Here is a 17,874-nt window from a genome sequence, read left to right on the forward strand (position 1 = left end):
TAATGAGATGTAACAAATGACGCGATATGAGTAAAACTGACTATATTTACTTTATATGTAGACCTAAAAGTCGTGTTCACCTTTTATTGTCTTTCTACATTTAGAAATATTGCCTTCCAACAAAAATAGCCAGTATAACACAAATACATTCATAAGCTTGTTGTGTATAATGTACACATGCACAATTTATAGCTCTTTATAGCCTGCACAAAATTTGAGATTATCGCATATTGGATCCCCCTTTACATTTTTGGCTGTAAAAGTGGGAGGAAAATGGGGTCTAATATGTGAGTTAATATAGTATTTCTAATCAGTACAAAACATCAGGGCAAAACATCAAGGTCACTGGACCACTTCACAAGACAGCTGCAGACAAGTAAGGCAAGTCTACATATATGCAGCTCATTCAAAATATCTTACCGCAAGTTCACCCAGGGCTAGTCCTCCAAGCAACTGCTCGGCACTCAGAGAGTCCCAATATACTGCAAGTGTATTCAACTCCAACAATTTGTATGACATTCCACTTGTATCCCAATTCGTAAAACATGGCATCCATTTGTCGTCACAGCTCTGAGCTGCCAGGGATCCAATAGTGACACCAAGAGCAAAGGTCAAACCAGGAATAGTCTCATCATCTTCATACCTCAGGTGGACGTCTTTAACCTTCAGCTGAAAAGAGAAGATAAAAAGTCTGAATCTCTGATACTGAAACAGAAAATTATGCACGGAGTGATTTGCTCCGGACTGAACTCTTATTATTTTATATAAAACATGTTGGATATAAGACAAAAATTGAACACAGATAAAACATGACATTCCTCGATTCTGAAAAAGATAACGATGGTGTACCCAGAGCAAAGGTATGGAAAGTAATGCAACGGAAAGGACTTGGGAAACAAAAGATTAGAATTTGCACAAGCAATGTGTAAAAATATTTGCAGCAGTGTCCAGACACATGTGGGGAAAACTGAGTGATTTTGGAATGAAACTTGACTACAACAAAGAAGTGTGTTGACGCCACTGTTATTTATAATGTTTATGGACAAAACTGTGACGGAGACAAAGGTAAGGTATGGGAACAGGTAGCTGAAGGTAATGCGATTTGCAGATGATATTGTGGTGTGGGGAGCAGAGACGAAGTACAAGGGCAATTCGACATACTGAGTGACATTATTGAAAATTATGGGACAAAAATCAGCGTGGAAAAGAGTAAGACAATGGTGCTGACTAATGGGGAAAGGGAAGGGAATTATAAAAATAAGAGTACAAGACCTTGAAATTGTGGAAAGTTTCAAGTACTTGGGAAGCAAAATGATGTAGGATTCAGGACTGGACAATGAGATCAGTAAAAGGATTCAAGAGAGAAATGCATTATACCAGAATGTGAGAAACCTGGCGTGGAGGAAGGAAGTATCAATGAAGTGTAAGGAGATGATATATAAGATGTACTACTGCCCAATACTGACATATGCAGCAGAGACCTGTACACTGACAAAATGACAGGGGAATAAAATCCAGGCCAGTGAAATGAAATTATTAAGAAGTACTGTATGATAGGAAAGACAAGAAAAGACAGAGTAAAAAACAAGGACATCAGGAAGAAAATCAGAGTGGAGATGAATGAACTTATATGGTTTGGACAGGCTAAGAGGATGGAAGAGGGAAGGATCCCAAAACAGACGATGGAGAACTAGATAGAAGGAGGGAGGGCAGAGAGACCCAGACTAAGGTGGATGAAAACAATCAAGAAGAAACCTGGATTGGAACACAGTTAAGGAGGAATAATGGTGGTCAGATGGAGGACGATAGACAGGTGCTACAAACATTCCAACCCAGCGGGAGCTGGACAAGGAGAAACGATGATCATCTCATCATTTTCCAGTTGTAATTACGTTGCAGAGAACTAAGAATACCACAGAAAAAGCAACTGGTTATTAATGTACAGAAACTGTTGCAAAGGTATAGATGAAGAGATGAACACAGAGACGAATTTAAGGGTTATTTTACATGGGAAATATTCAAAATTTTGAAGATAGGTTTTAAAAATATGATAAAGCATAGTAACATTGATGAATCAATAAAATAAAAAATGGTTGAAAGAGCAATGGTAATAGTTGGTAGCAAAGTTATTGTAAGAAAAGAGAAAATAATAAAAAAATTGGTATAATGATGAATGTAAAAAAAGTGATGTGGGCCCTGAAAAGGTACAGACATGAGGGATCACAGGAATCAAGAGCATAATTTAATAGGAAATGGAGGGAGAACAAAGTTATACTAAGTGAAAATAGGAAGAACTGGCAGACCAAAGAGGTACAGTTGTTGAATAGATATTGTAAAGAAAATGACACCAACAAAAAATGGAAGAAATAAACAGAATATGTAAAGATAATTAGAATAATAGCCAAGTAAGCATAAGCAATGATGAACGGATAGAGTATTTCAAGGGATTATTAGGGGTCAGGATAAATGGAAAGATAATAAAAATGGGAATGGTGTACTTAGACACATAGAGAATACTCTGCCAATTATTAGATGATCCAATAAATACAGAGTCAATGAAAATAGGAAAGAAGGGAAAATCAGTTGCTATTAGTGGGGAGACATTTAATAAAAATAAATTATAGAGGCATTGTTTTATTGGACACACTCAGCATGATTTTTATGGGATATTAGCAATAAGACCAATAAAATCAGCAGAGGATTACTCTGTCCTCTCACTGTATCAGTCTGGCTTTAGGAAAGGAATGAGAACTTGAAACAATATATTTGTCATCAAAACAATAATAGATTAATACTTACCAAGAAAAGGTGATAAAGTGTATTTTACAGCTATAGATTTACACAAAGCCTTAGATTCTGTAAGCAGAGGTGCAGTCGTTGCAAAGATGGCCAAAATAGGGGTGTCAATTAAAATGATTAATAACATAAAAGAACTATATTCAGAGGTTACATGCATGGTTAAAATAAAAGACGACTTAGCAGTGGGAGAGATACAGTAGAAGTTCGCTATAGCAAGTATGACATATAACAAGAACCCCACAGTAACGACAGTTTTTGACAAATGCTGAATCACTTGATAACATCTCTTTCTTGAGGCTTACACTGTACTTAGCAATAAAGCAAACAACTGATATCTCCTTCTTCTTCTTCTCCTTTGCAGTTTTGTTGGGCTCTGCATTTTGCCATTACCCAAGATACTTTATGTGCGGTATCATACATGTTTTTGATTTCTATTTCTTTTTTTTTCTTTTTTTTTTCTACTTGCATTACGTCGCTCCGTCACAGATATATCTTATGGCGACGGTGGGAGAGGAAAGGCCTAGGGAATGGAAGGAAGCAGCCGTGGCCTTAATTAAGGTACAGCCCCAGCATTTGCCTGGTGTGAAAATGGTGTCATTAGTCTGGGTCTCTCTGCCCTCCCTCCTTTTATCTAGTTCTCCATCGTCTGTTTTGAGATCCTTCCCTCTTCCATCCTCTTAGCCTGTCCAAACCATATAAGTTCATTCATCTCCACTCTGATTAGAATATTCTATGGTGTGAAAATGGAAAACCAATCTTCAGTGCTGCCGACAGTGGGGCTTCAACGCACTATCTCCTGATTACTGGATACTAGCTGCATTTTTATTTCTATTGGCTGTTTGTTTACTTGCATTCAAAATTCATAGGATTATGGTGGAAAATTTTTGTGTATGTGAGATTTACAGAGTTAATTCAACTCATCGGATTTGAAAATAAGGTTTAGGACGTTGTGGAAAACACCCGATATGATAGAATGCACTGCGTTGGTTAACTGAGAGTTCTAAGAGTTATTATAGACCATGGTTATTTGATTTGGTCGTCGTGCCAAGGTTACTCAAAGTGTTTTAGGTTAGTTGCGACGCCATTTTACCTCAAATTTCTTCCTCTCGAGTGGCCTGTAAATTACATGTAACTAATCTCATAACCAACAAATTGTTAGTATATCATGGCCTGTAAATGGCGGGAAGAAAAAAATGTTGCAAACATAAATTTGAGGATTTTAAAACATTGTGAGCAAAGGAAATCTCAGGGGACCAACAAAAAATGTTGTAAAAGATGGGAAAACATAAAAGCCGGGAACGTAAATGCGGGGTAATACTGTACACAGGGTAGTTCAAAAAATGTACTCGCTGTTTGTAATTCAATAATTTTGAAACAAAAGAACTTACACTTACTAATCTCATGCATAAGTATAATGTAATGGTTACGTTTGTCATGGGTAGGTGACACTGGCAATTTGCCGTGCGTGCGGGAGTAGTGGTGGCCAGAACAGTGCACGACAGTCGAGTAGTGACAATGGCCAGAGTAAGGTTATCTCTTGCTGGATGCAAGGCTGTGTTGAAGTGGTACTGGAAGTACGAGAACAGTCAGGAGGTACAAAAGCGGTGGCAGGAGGAGTTCAGAACACCTCCACCAACACGTCGTACAATTACCTGTACTCGTGATAAGTTCAAAGCTGACAGAACGGTGCATGATGTGCACAACACAAGATCTGGCTGACCACGAACAGCTATAAGCCCAGCGTCCAGTGCTACAACTTTATACAAGATACTGCAAAAATCAACATACCACGGCACGCGCTAAAATATGTAAAGTATGTAAAGCGTACTTTCTACGACTGCTACACGCGATGAACAAAGACGACCCGGATCGAAGGATTGAATACTGCAATTGGTTTGAGCGCATGGTTCGCGAGGATGAGGATTTTGCTGAGAAATTTGTCTGGTCTGGCGGCATAATTCAAATTTAACGGTAGAGTAAACCGCCATAATTGTGCCTACTGGGCCCCTGTAAATCCTCGCATTCATGTGGAAAAAGTAGTGAATCTATCAGTGCCTTCTGTTTGGTGCGGACTGTCATCACGTGGTTCGATTAGTCCCTTCTTCTTTGAGGGTACCGTAACCGGTCACGCGTACCTTGATATGCTTCAGACAAGAACTTTGCCCGCCGTCCAAACCCTGTATGGCAATGAAATGATTTACTTTCAACAAGACGGAGACCCACCTCACTACCATCGAGATGTCAGGTTGTATGCCTGGACGACACACTACCAGGACGGCAGGTTATAAAATCCTCCCATGACACCCCCCCCTTTTTTTCTTTTCTTTCTCTCTCTGTTCTTGGAAGATACATATACCTGTTGCTGAGAGAGGGTAAAAGGTTATTTACGTCATGCATAATCCTGGCTGTAGTTGTTCGGTGTATTCTGGCAGTATCTCCAATTATAATATTAAAAGCAGCTGTAGTGTAATATCTCAGAGCAATCAACAGCCTATTTACTGGAGAAACAAGATTATTTCTTTGCGTTGGGAAATCCAGCTAATTGCGACCAGCTAATTGCGGGGCCGTCAAGAATGAAGTGTATCAACAGAAACCACATACAATCAATGAGTTATGTGACAAAATCGTAGCGCCATGTGCTGCCATTACGCCAGACACAATGACAGCTGTATTCAGTCTGCACTTTGGTGACATCGGCGTTGTATAGGAGTTGTTGGTGTTCATTTCAAACACATTACGATATAATTCTTTCAGTACCAAAAGGTGTACCTACAAGTTAAATGTGTCAGAATATATAGACTATCCAACAATGAGTACAATTTTTTGGACTACTCTGTATATATTAATGGAAGATTATACTCCGTTTTTATTTATGCTGGCGCTAATTTTTTTAATTGAAAAGACAGACCTACCTGGAAACCACCTTCCAATTATGTGACATATAGTCTGAACATTCAAAGAGTAACCTTTCTATTTCCAAAACTATCTCTGCATTACTGCCACCAGAAGATTGAATACAGATATGGGATTGCTCCAATCACTCCAAGAAATTTGGCTATGTTATAAAATCCTCCCATGACCCCTTTTTTTACTATCTGTTCTTGGAAAATACATATATCTGTTGCTGAGAGAGGGTAAAAGGTTACATACAGTACGTCATGCATAATCCTGGCTGCAGTTATTCGGTGTATTCCGGCAGTATCTCTAATTACAATATTAAAAGCACCTGTTGTGTAATATCTCAGAGCAATAAGTAGCCTACTTACTGGAGAAGCAGGATTATTTCTTTGCATTGGGGAATCCAGCTAACTGCGAATTTGTTACAGCAAAAATAATACAGTTTGTTTTGAGAGATGAAACCTTTCCATCAATTTTTCTCACTCAGTTCTTCAAAAGGGTTACCCCTCCCAAATATCACCATACTGTCTCCTGTATTATCAATATACTCGAGATATTGTAGATACAATAACGCCTTCAAAATTGACATCTACAAACCATGCCGACAGTTTGAGGTTACGCTGCTAATAATTGTTTAGCATTCTTAAAACAAATAAAAATAATAAGCGAGTTATTCCACCTTCTCAATACAAATTGAATAGTTTTTATTAAATAAACATTTAATGGGACTAGTTCGCGATTTTTATTTTTAAGCTTAAATAAAGAAAAGCTTTATGGTTTGCCTGGTAAGCTTTATCATTTAGAGAAATGCAGGAATTTGATTGATTAAATTTAATAATAATGTTATTGGCTTTACGTCCCACTAACTACTTTTACGGTTTTCGGAGACACCGAGGTGCTGAAATTTAGTCCCACAGGAGTTCTTTTACGTGCCAGTAAATCTACCAACACGAGGCTGACTTATTTGAGCACCTTCAAATACCACACGACTGAGCCAGGATCGAACCTGCCAAGTTGGAGTCAGAAGGCCGGCGCCTCAACCGTCTGAGCTACTCAGCCCAGCAATTAAATTTAAGTCAGGGATTACGGCCGTAATCGGGAGTAAAGCACTGTAAGTGATTAATGGCAATTTTAAATGCTGATTACAATAATCAAGGGTGATGCACTTGGTCAACAGCAACACACCACTGTACACAAAAGATTACAATGAAAAGCTACACACAGTAAGAAATATGGTAGCTGATAATACTGTATTTACGCAAATAATCCCCGCATATTTTTAAAACGAAATTGAGGCATGAAATTGGGGTGCAGGATTTATTTGCATCAAGGTTGGCAACACACTCCTGGCTCACCTAGTTTTCGATACTGGGTGTACAGTTATGTTTATGTAACTGCAGATGAAAGAAAAGTGCCCCCATATGTCATATTTAAATGGAAAACAATTCAGACTTTTAATTCAAAACTGCCTTTACATTTAAAAGAAAAGTATTTAACAGAGTAATTTAAATTCAAAATTTTCCGTGTCACGATAGAATGCGCCTTCTGGAACGTGCAGGGGTAGCTTTCCACACTTTCACTCACTTCAGTGTGTCGACAGTGTGTTTCATATTTGCTAAGTTCTAGTGAAATTATAATTCTTTTGTATTCAACGTTTTAAGGAACGCCTCAATATCACGTAACAGGCAGTGTGCGGAAAAACAGAATCCACGAAAACTGGCGATGTCGACAGTTGGTGAAAAAACGTAACAAACTATGCTGTCAATGCCAATGAAACTGCATTTTTTTTTAATGCCTAGCCCAAATGCACTTTTTAAAAGGAGATGGGGTCACTCTACTGTGCTGCAATGCAGATGGAAGGGAAAGACTTCCTCCCCTCGTCACAGGAAAGTCTGATAAGCCACGATGTTTTAAGGGCATCTGGTACTTTACGTGCAAGTACAAGGCATCTAAAAAACACAAACAGTACAATAATCCAAATAATAAAGCACATGCACAGGGAAGCCAGCATAATTTGTCCTTGTCTTTGAATCATATTTTTTTTCTTTCGTTGCGTGAGGTTATGAGCATCAGTGATTAATCCAAGTGCATTACTTGAGTAATGTAGATTCACCTTGTTGGATACATTTTGGAAATCGTTTTTTTCCATTGTATTTGAAAGGTTTAAACTGTGAATCAATGTTAATTGCATGCAGTAACGGATCTTGGAATATTTTGTAATGCGGCAAGGGTTGGCATTTCAACTACGAGTTGGCGGTTAATTTTAAATAACGTATTTCGAAGTCCAATTTTTGCGCCCCAACTACTTTGAATTAACAAGGTTTTACCGTATTGCAATACTAACATCTGAGTTCGCCGGTGTGTTTGTTTCAAGCATTTACATTGCACAAAAAGAATTATCCACCAGCGGTAGTGTTAATATCCCCGTAAAAAAGGACTGCATGTGAAAAGTATTTTAGAATAGGACAAATTTGTAATTTAGGAGAGGATTCTAGTTATGCAAGAGGCAACGAATCTTCCGATCTACAGGGAATCGAGCCAATTGCAAGTTCAGATTAATGAAATATCTAGGCCTACTTGCTAATTTTCATGGCAAATATATTTTATAGCAGGGAAAATGTATTTTTATCATCTCAAATATGTTCAGGCAAAGCAGCTATACCCATAAATTTACACGTTCATATTTGCGTAAAGACCACGTGGACCTCGCGGAGTGATATGAAATGTTTATGCCTATGTTACTCTTTCAATGGAAGGAATTTCAGTTCATTTCATTTTTTATCTTAAAATGAGCCTTCCTAAAATTAGGGTGCGGGGATTGTTCACATAAATACGGTATTCAAATTACACTAACATATTCCAACACACATTCTGTCTCTCCTGACACCAAAAAGAATTCAGAACAATGAACAGATCTGTTAACAGAACTTACAAATTCAAATGCAGGGAATACTGCAAATTCCGCATTAGACAAATGATCGCAGCAATTATAATAAGAAGTATTACTTATCATAATTGCTGTGATCAACATCATTCAAACCGGGCGAGTTGGCCGTGCGGTTATGAGCGGGCAGCTCTGAGCTCGCATCCGGGAGATACTGGGTTCGAACCCCACTGTCGGCAGCCCTGAAGATGGTTTTCCGTGGTTTCCCATTTTCACACCAGGCAAATGCTGGGGCTGTACCTTAATTAAGGCCACGGCCACTTCCTTCCAACTCCTAGGCCTTTCCTATCCCATCGTCGCCATAAGACCTATCTGTGTCGGTGCGACATAAAGAAAAAAAAAAAAAAACCATCATTCAATACAGAACAAACATGAGGATAATGACCTGTAATTAGACAAATGAGTCAAAATTTCAAAACGAGGTACAGGGAACACATCAGGGCACTAAAACATAACACAAAACCTGCATATTCTAACCACTTACTATGCACAGAATATGAGTACGCAGACATCAACACAAGATGGAATTCTGAAAATACCAAAGGCTGAGCTGCAAAGGCTAAGCTGGAATATTATGTCATGCTATAACATTTGTCGACAGACTAAAAGGGAGAGAGAGCATTTCCACCACTTCCAGTTAAATTTTACTGTTTATTTTTAAATCTATTTGATTGATTGCTTGATTCATTCATAACAGCTGATAGTTTCTGCTCAGCATGTACAGGTATGTTCAAGGGATTTTCACCAGAATTATTGTAACTTATTCAAAAATGTCATTCTCAAATATTTACAGCTAACACAACATTTCACTATACATAACCAAAAGTTTAAAAGTACAACTATTTGTTTATAAATATCAATATTACTCATGAACACAAACCTGCAAATTTTCCACAATATTTGTAACAAAGCCTGTTCCATAACTGAGCCATGATGAGTAGCTAGATGCATAGTAGCTGGACTCGGCTGGAGTTTCTGTCTCAGCACGCCACCGTGCCTCCAGCTCATCCAGCAAGCCAAGCTTGTATTCCTGACATGCCTGCTGCTCTGTTTCTTCATCCCACTAAATAAAACCAAACAGAACAAGGATTTAAGTGTGGAAACTGTGCAAGTAACTTGGAGTAAAACAATTATACTATTATGTTTTAAATATGCCTCAGGAATGGAGAGGTGAAATATGTAAAAGACAACAAATTCATGTTCTTATATTTTTTAAAAACTAAAAATCCCAACTCCTAATGACACTGCCCATGGTCAGTTGTTACAACAAACTTATTTACAACAAGTGAGTAGCCGCACAGTTTGGGTCACATAGTTGTTAGCTTGCATTAGGGAGATAGTGGTTTCGAACCCCACTGTCAGCAGCCCTGAATATGGCTTTTCGTAGTTTCCTATTTTCACACCAGGCAAATGCTGGTGCTTTAGCTTATTCAAGGCCAAAGTCGCTTCCTTCCCATTCCTAGCGCTCTCCTATTGCATCATCGCCATAAGATCTATCTGTGTCAGAGCGACGTAAAGAAAAAAAAAACTCATGTAGTAGACATGCTTCAGACAAACAATAAGCTCAACAAAACACATTAATACACAATGTCCATTGCTACATTCTACTATTCTCTTCTTCTTCCTGATACGTTCTGCTTATGCAGATTGTTCACAGAGCCTCTTCCAATCTTCTCTTTTTTCCCACATTCTATCGTTCATCACTGTCTGCCACTGCAGTCCTCTCCGATTTACATCATCTTCCACCTGATCCCTCCATCTTGTTCGTGGTCTTCCAATTGGTCTTCTTCCAGATTCTGTCCATTCCATAGCTCTTCTTGGTTATCTTTCTTGTTCCATTCTTTAGACGTGGCTGAACCATTTCAGCCTATTTCTCTCCACAGTTTCTTTTAGAGGGTTGATCTGTAGTGTGTTTCGTATGGTTTCATTTCTTGTTTTGTCCCTTCTTGTTTTACCCAAGATCCCTCGCAGAAAGAGCAACTCTGTCACTTGTAATCTATTCAGATCTTTTTTTTTGTCCAACATTCTGATCTTTGTTCATTTTCTTCTCATATCATTACATCATCTGCATATGCTATGACTTTCATATCATTTGCTGTTTCTTCTCATATCATTACATCATCTGCATATGCTATGATTTTCATATCATTTGCTGTTGACCCTTGGCGAACTTTCCTCTTAATGTTGCCCATTACTATATTAAAGAGCACTGGTGAAAGTACACTTCCTTGTCAAACTCCTCTGTCTGTTCTAAACCATTCTGATTTTTTTACCATCTATTATAACATAGTTCAGACATTTGTTATACATGTTTCTAATTCTGAATTGTATTTCTCTTGACAATTCCATTCTATTCAGCCCTTGCCATATCTCTTCTCTTCTAACCGAGTCATATGCCTTTTGTATATCTACGAATGCGACTGCAATGTCTTTCCCAAATTCCCATTTCTTTTCTACTATTTGTCTAGCTATAAATATGGCATCACCAGTTGATCTTGCAGATCTAAATCCTTGTTGTTCTTTTCTTAATTGTTCTTGATTTTTTGTAAGATATCTTTTCATAAATCTTCATGCAATGACACAGTAATGCTATTCCTCTGTAGTTCCTTTTTTTTAAATAGGTACAATAATTGCCCTTGTCCAATCATCAAGAATCTCTCCGTCAGTCCATACTATCTTCATTATTCTATACAGCCACTGCATTCCAATAAGCTCCTGCAGCTTTAATCATTTCCACTGTAATTTCATCTATTCTAGGAGCTTTGTCATTTTTGATTTCTAATAAAGCTTTTTCTACATCCGACACTTGTAGATCTTCTCTTCCTATTTCATTTGATCGTTTATTCGTCCCTTCCATTGTAATGGTAATATTTATTTTATCTTCATCTATTTCCTTGGGTTCATTTGTTTCACTTTGTCCTTCATATAGATTTTAGAAGTATTCTTTCCATACTTTCAAAACTTCTTTTTCTTCCCACACAGGTTTTCCACCCTTGTTGATGACTTTTGATGTATTTTCTTTTTGCTTCCTTGTGTTACCTAATATGCGGTATAATATTTTCTTGTCATTCTTATAATTATCTTCTATCTCTTTTGTACATTTTTCCCAGGCATCTTTTTAGCAAATTCTATCATTTTCCTTGCTGTTCTGCTTAGTTGTTTCCATCTGTCTCTATTATGTTCCGTTCTGTTTCTGAACCATTCTCTCCACGCATTATTCTTCTTCTTGACTGCATCTGCAATTCTCCTTCTTGACTGCATCTGCAATTCTCTCATTCCACCATGGAGTTTCTTTGTGTCTGACTTTTGTTGATGTCCTCCTACAGGTTTCTTCAGCTGCTTTTCTAAGGATACTACATTAATAGCCCCAATTCTTATATTTTTCTTTAAACAGATTTGTCTGTCATCGGACCATTTTGGCCGTCATGCCTGACAGATCTGCACAAAGGCTTTGTCACTTTTGGTATTCTATTTACATTCGATCTGAGGCTTGTTTGATTGTTTCTTTTTTTTTGTTAGGGGCTTTACGTTGCACCGACACAGATAGGTCTTATGGCGACGATGGGATAGGAAAGGCCTAGGAGTTGGAAGGAAGCGGCCGTAATTAAGGTACAGCCCCAGCATTTGCCTGGTGTGAAAATGGGAAAACACGGAAAACCATTTTCAGGGCTGCCGATAGTGGGATTCGAACCTACTATCTCCCGGATGCAAGCTCACAGTCGCGCGCCTCTACGCGCACGGCCAACTCGCCCGGTCGTTTGATTGTTGAAAGCGATATAATAGAAATTTGAAACCTCACTTTACTGAGCCTATTTCTTTGAAGATTTTTGAGGGGATTCTTTCACAAATATCCTGAATTATTTCATCAGTTAAGACAGTCGGTTGTTTAACTATATTTTTGTTTAGCACTGAATCCATATTTTGAAATCACGAACAATTTTGACACTAACACTCCAAAAATTCCATTTCTCACTCTCCCAGCAGATCCGTACTTTAAAAACCTACAGCACGCAAAAATAGGCTGTTCAACACTTAATTCAAAAGCCATGAAACACATTAAACTGATCAATTACTGCTGTATACGAAGTAATCACTCTATACAGAAGCTTACTGCAGACTAGCTGAGACTGTGGTATCACTGGGCAAGCTATATATAGGTCAGGTGACTCTTGCGTCATCTACTCACCTAGACACAGCACAGGGAATAACCAGCAATTTAACTGAAGCTCGCACTGTATTAAACCATTTGTTTTTAACAATTGTAACTGGTTTAATATTGCACTCACACACAGGTGCTCAGCATTGCTGGGATGGGAATGGACTAAGTCTGGGACAGTAGCAGAAGTGTCCTTAATTAAAGTACAGTCCAAGCATTTGTAAGATATGAAAATGGGAAACCACGGAAAACCATCATCAGGGCTGCCGAAGGTGGGGTTTGAACTCACTATCTCACAAACAGCACAAAGTTTGAACTGAATCTCATCATGTTCAGTCCTCAGTGCCTTAAATATAAAAGAAAGATGAGAAAGCTATCTAGAATGGAGTTCAACAATTCAATTTTCTGGATATTTGGTGTTGTAGGTCCATCCCGAATAGAAATACACCGCAACAAAGAATGACCTGGACATAACGTTGTGGATTCAGCGTCCCTGAATAACAACTAACAGCAACTGTTAATCATACGAGCAGAGTCTCTGGACCATAATGCTATTAGCCTTGGAGGTGTGATACTCTATAACAAAGTCTGGATTCATGTAGAACCCATCCAAACTTGGATATTGCAGTCACCTCTGGTTAAATAAAATCTAGATTCAACACTTCAGCTCTTCATGCCATGCATTCATGGCACCACTGCACACACTGTCGCTGACTGTACGGTGTTTACAGCAGATGGAGGAACATGTGCCTAGAATGCACTTCTTGTTCAGATTACCACATTCACATACCTGCCGACCCTTTCTATTTACCCAGAAACTTTCCGGTTTTTAACTCATTTTCCTATTTATTTTTACTTCTTCCAATTTCTGACTAATATAACCTCTAGTACGGCCAATACTCTTCCCCTAAGGTAAAGGATTAATTCTTACATGCTTGTGTAATTTACGAAACCTCATTTTCAAGCGTATTTATTTGATACTTTATTTTGTGAGTGTTTCTTGTAGCCTGTTGTGTTTTATTTTGTATTCTTCTTCTTGTGTGAGCTTTTCAAATTATCTTTTACGTCGTGTTTTGGCTCAGTGTATATCTGAATTTCTGGACATGTGTTCTGTTGTGTTTGGTCTTCTACTGTACCTGGGTTTGTTTCTTAGTAGGTATGGGACTATTTGGGGCAGTTACTAAATTCTCCAATCAGATTAGAGATTATGGGGTCTCTTAATCTATTTGAAAATGTTCCTAGTTCTTCTGTTGAGTGTTTCCATCGTGTAAGTGTCTTGTTTTTTACGTATACTTATTTACCCGTGTATTCCTATACTTGCTAGGGAGGGTTCTATGAGGACTGGGATAGTATCATAGGGTGAAACGTGCTCACTATATCTATACACCAGCGTAGGCTGAGGCCATTATGGCAAAATTTGCGGGTTACGGATCTGCACTTGTGCTCATGACATGACATTTTTGAAATGTGGTGTGCATTTGTTATGAGATTCTTCTGTAATCCTTGGCCCAATATTAGGTGACTAGATGGAGAATAATGTCCATTGTTGTTGCAAATTATTACTAGGAAGATTTTCTTCAAATGTTTCTCTCGGTATGAATATTCTGAGCTATTAAATTCATTTATATCTGTTGTGGCTTCGAAGGTCATCAATATTGTGCTTCAGTTATTCTAAATTTGTCATGAAAATTTGTTGTGCAATTTTGCACGTGTTACGATTTGGTAAAGGTTTATTTTATTTCGTTTCTGGTTTTGTGTCTTTTAAATTTGTGGATTGAGTAATATTTTCAAAATTTCTGTAATGCACCTTATCTGTCCATCCATATTTGTAAATAGTTGTAAATACGGATGTCATTTGTGTTTGTCTTCGGTGCCTTGGGAAGGCATTTATGTAATGAGACTTAGAACTTAAGGTGCTGGGAGGCCATTCCTCACCTGGGAGTACAATACAGTATTGGTTCCAAGAGTCTCATTGGCATGTGATGGATTCAAGAGTACTTGAGATCATGTTCTGCCCTTTTTCTTTTGCGGGTACTGCTTGATGTATGGGTCATCACACTGATGTGTTTGTGTGTATTGTGTTTTTGTAGTGTCGTGTGATGGTGTGATGATGATGCTGATGCTTGCTGTTTAAAGAGGCCTAACATCGAGGTCATCGGCCCCTAATGGTACGAAATGAGACGAAATGGAATGACAAATTAAAAGTCCAAAATTCTCCACTGACCAGAATTCAAAACGTGAGGACGAAGAATGCATGGATGGAGATGAATTTAAAATAATCACTGGATGCGACCCGCAATGCCTTACATTCACAGATTCGGACGTAAAACAATATGATTACTGACCAAGGGACTGCTGCTATAGCATAACAATGAATCGATGAAGCTTGAAGTCTAAAGGGGGTCCAAAATCCAAATTATCGGCCCCTCATAACGGTACTTATCGCTAGGAATGTAGAACCATGGTATTTGCCATACTGCAGTACTAATCAAGAGTAGCAGACACTCGCGGTATTCCACACATTATGGTACTACTCACAGGTTATGAAATTCGACATATACTACAGACCTATGGTTTTTCTCACATTGCGGCACCATTTACAGGCAACGCAACCCTATGGTGTTCAGCATATAAGAGTACTAACCACAGGGACCTTCCCCTATCCCGTGGTGTTCTTCATATAGTGGGTACTAATCGTAGGCAAGGCAGAACCATGGTAGCTATCATCCCATGTTCCCGCTCGTATGGTGGTACTAATCACAGGTACTGCAAAAGCCGACCGCATGGTGCTCCTGTGTCCTACTAATCACAAACCTATTTGGTACCTAATATAGTGGTACTACGCGCAAGTAAAAGCGACCCATGATGTTCCCCGCGTGGTGGTACTAATCACAAGTAGTTTCATGGTTGCAAGACAATCATACCTTGGTCGCCCCTTTTAGTCGCCTCTTACGACAGGCAGGGGATACCGTGGGTGTATTCTTCGTCTGCGTCCCCCCCCCACAGGGGATTGTGTGTTTGGTCCGTGAGAGATATTTTATTTCCCTCAAGTCCGCCGGCAAGCCGGTTAGGACCCCCTCTATCTGCCACCTGGGAGTATCACCTCTCCCCCTGCTATGCCAGCGTAGTAGGTTCGTGGCTCGTGTGATGGAATAGGTAGTACTGAGGTTGTCTGGTGCCTTTTCATTGGTTGGTACTGCATGATTCAGGGGTCATCGCACTTGTGTCTTGTGTGTTCTTGTAGTGTCGTGTGTTGGAGGACAGATAGGCTTGGGCATTGGTGTGTCATACTGTAATCTGATATTCCTTGGTATGAAGGTGTTACTTGTGCCTTTTTATTTCTTATATCAGTGAGTTGGATTTCTGTATGCACACTTTTGAATGGTTTTCATTGTTTCATTTGGGATTTTCTGTTCATTGGTAAAGTTAATATGATCTTCAATTCTGTATTCCTGGGTTAATTGCGTTTTAATTTGACTGGTGCGACACATGATACATAATGTGAGTTTTATCAGTGTTAGAATTTTGAAGTAATGAGTGCATGGCATAGTAAATTAATAGTGACTTACTAACCTCATTTCAATAGATGTAGTAACGTTGCAAGCTAACATAATGTAACTAGCTCCCTGTTTTGAATTTCCTTGCAACATTCTAAAATTCACCTACCATTTATTTTTATTTTTTTTTAATGTTGGATAATTAAGAATGCACATAGTATTTTAACTTAATGTAAAATTTTAGTGAGGATATGGGTAGCATATTATGTGCCCTACTGGTAAGATTGTATGTGTATAGTACTTCAGTCAATGAAGGTCTAGTTTGGGTAATTTATTACTTGGAGGATGCTTTCACTTTTATGCTGATCTGTCATACCTATAGTGCTTCAAAAGATGGATTGTGAATTGTGTCTGATGGAATTGGGTGAATTGTAATGTGTCATGCTGTATTCTCAGCAACATATGTCTTTAAAATTTATTTTCCTAGTAAATTTTCCTCATTTGAATCTTGGGTGGTGTAAAATATTGGCTTCTTCCTGTAAATTGTGGGTCTAGGGTAAACTCTGAAAAATGTTTTTATTTGTTTTGGTTGGTTTCTTTCTTTTGAAATTTTGAAATAGCACTTACCATGGGGGCTGGGGTGTCCCAAGTCTGTGGGAGGGGATCTCCCTATGGAGGTCGTTGAACACCGGTTGGGTGACATGGAGCTTCTTGTCCACTGAGGTGGCTTTGGCTCTAGTTTTCCCTGTCTGCTGCATATGGATTTATGCTGCAGTGGCTGCAGGGACTGCAATCTCTGTTTCTACCTAACAACAACCTAACGTGCCTAGTTGAGGGGCACACTGTATGTTTTGGGCACTATTGTTCGACACCGCAACCCAGCGGCCAGATGTCCAAATGGCGACAGTCTTGTTAGACTGCGCCCCATTACGCTGCCTGATACCCATCGGCTCAAGATACGGATGGGCTGCATTACAACTTGCCCGGTGACCGAGTTTGGACTGAACTTATATGGAGGCTGGTGGCAAACAGCCGTGTTGGCAGCCACATACTCGGGGATAACCAGTGGTCAAGTGCAGTGACTTCAATCATGTAACTAGAGTGAAAACTAATGCAAGATCTACTCATTTCAAACTTTGTTATGAAGGAAGTAGTGGATGCCTTCTTATAGAAAGTGAATTGGATCTGTGATACCGATTGATTGTGGAAGATTATAAATATATTTTCACAGAGTTGTTTTTTGCTATGCTGTGTTTATAATACATACTTTTCTGTGGACATAAAAGTTGAAGATTGTAAGTATATTTTCACAGGGTTAATGTAGTGACATTTTTTTTTTTTTGGATATTCAATGTAAAGCAACAATGACTGCCAGAAAAGTGAAAGAAACTTATTTGTCTCGAGCTATTGTCGAGGTTGTGGAAAGGGAGGAATGTTATAGTTGTATAACGTGTAAATTGGTTTCCCCACCAAAAAAATTGACTGTGTGTAATACTTAATTAAGAAGACAAACTTTTGTAGATTATTTTGTATTGTAAAATATGTTTATTTTCTGTATGCGTTTTAAATTGAAAGCAAAT

At 38.6% G+C, this 17,874-nt stretch overlaps 1 protein-coding gene across 1 annotated transcript in view; it reads right to left on the bottom strand.

Moving 5' to 3' along the window:
- The window catches only part of Vps13D (vacuolar protein sorting 13D), an 866,734-nt gene that overhangs the window by 809,601 nt on the left and 39,259 nt on the right, over positions 1 to 17,874 (bottom strand). The window contains 2 exon segments of the mRNA XM_068226303.1: positions 421 to 669; positions 9,522 to 9,704. Of these exon segments, the coding sequence (XP_068082404.1) occupies positions 421 to 669; positions 9,522 to 9,704 (432 nt within the window).

Source organism: Anabrus simplex, chromosome 2, assembly GCF_040414725.1.
Source record: "Anabrus simplex isolate iqAnaSimp1 chromosome 2, ASM4041472v1, whole genome shotgun sequence".
Taxonomy (NCBI): Eukaryota; Metazoa; Arthropoda; class Insecta; order Orthoptera; family Tettigoniidae; genus Anabrus; species Anabrus simplex.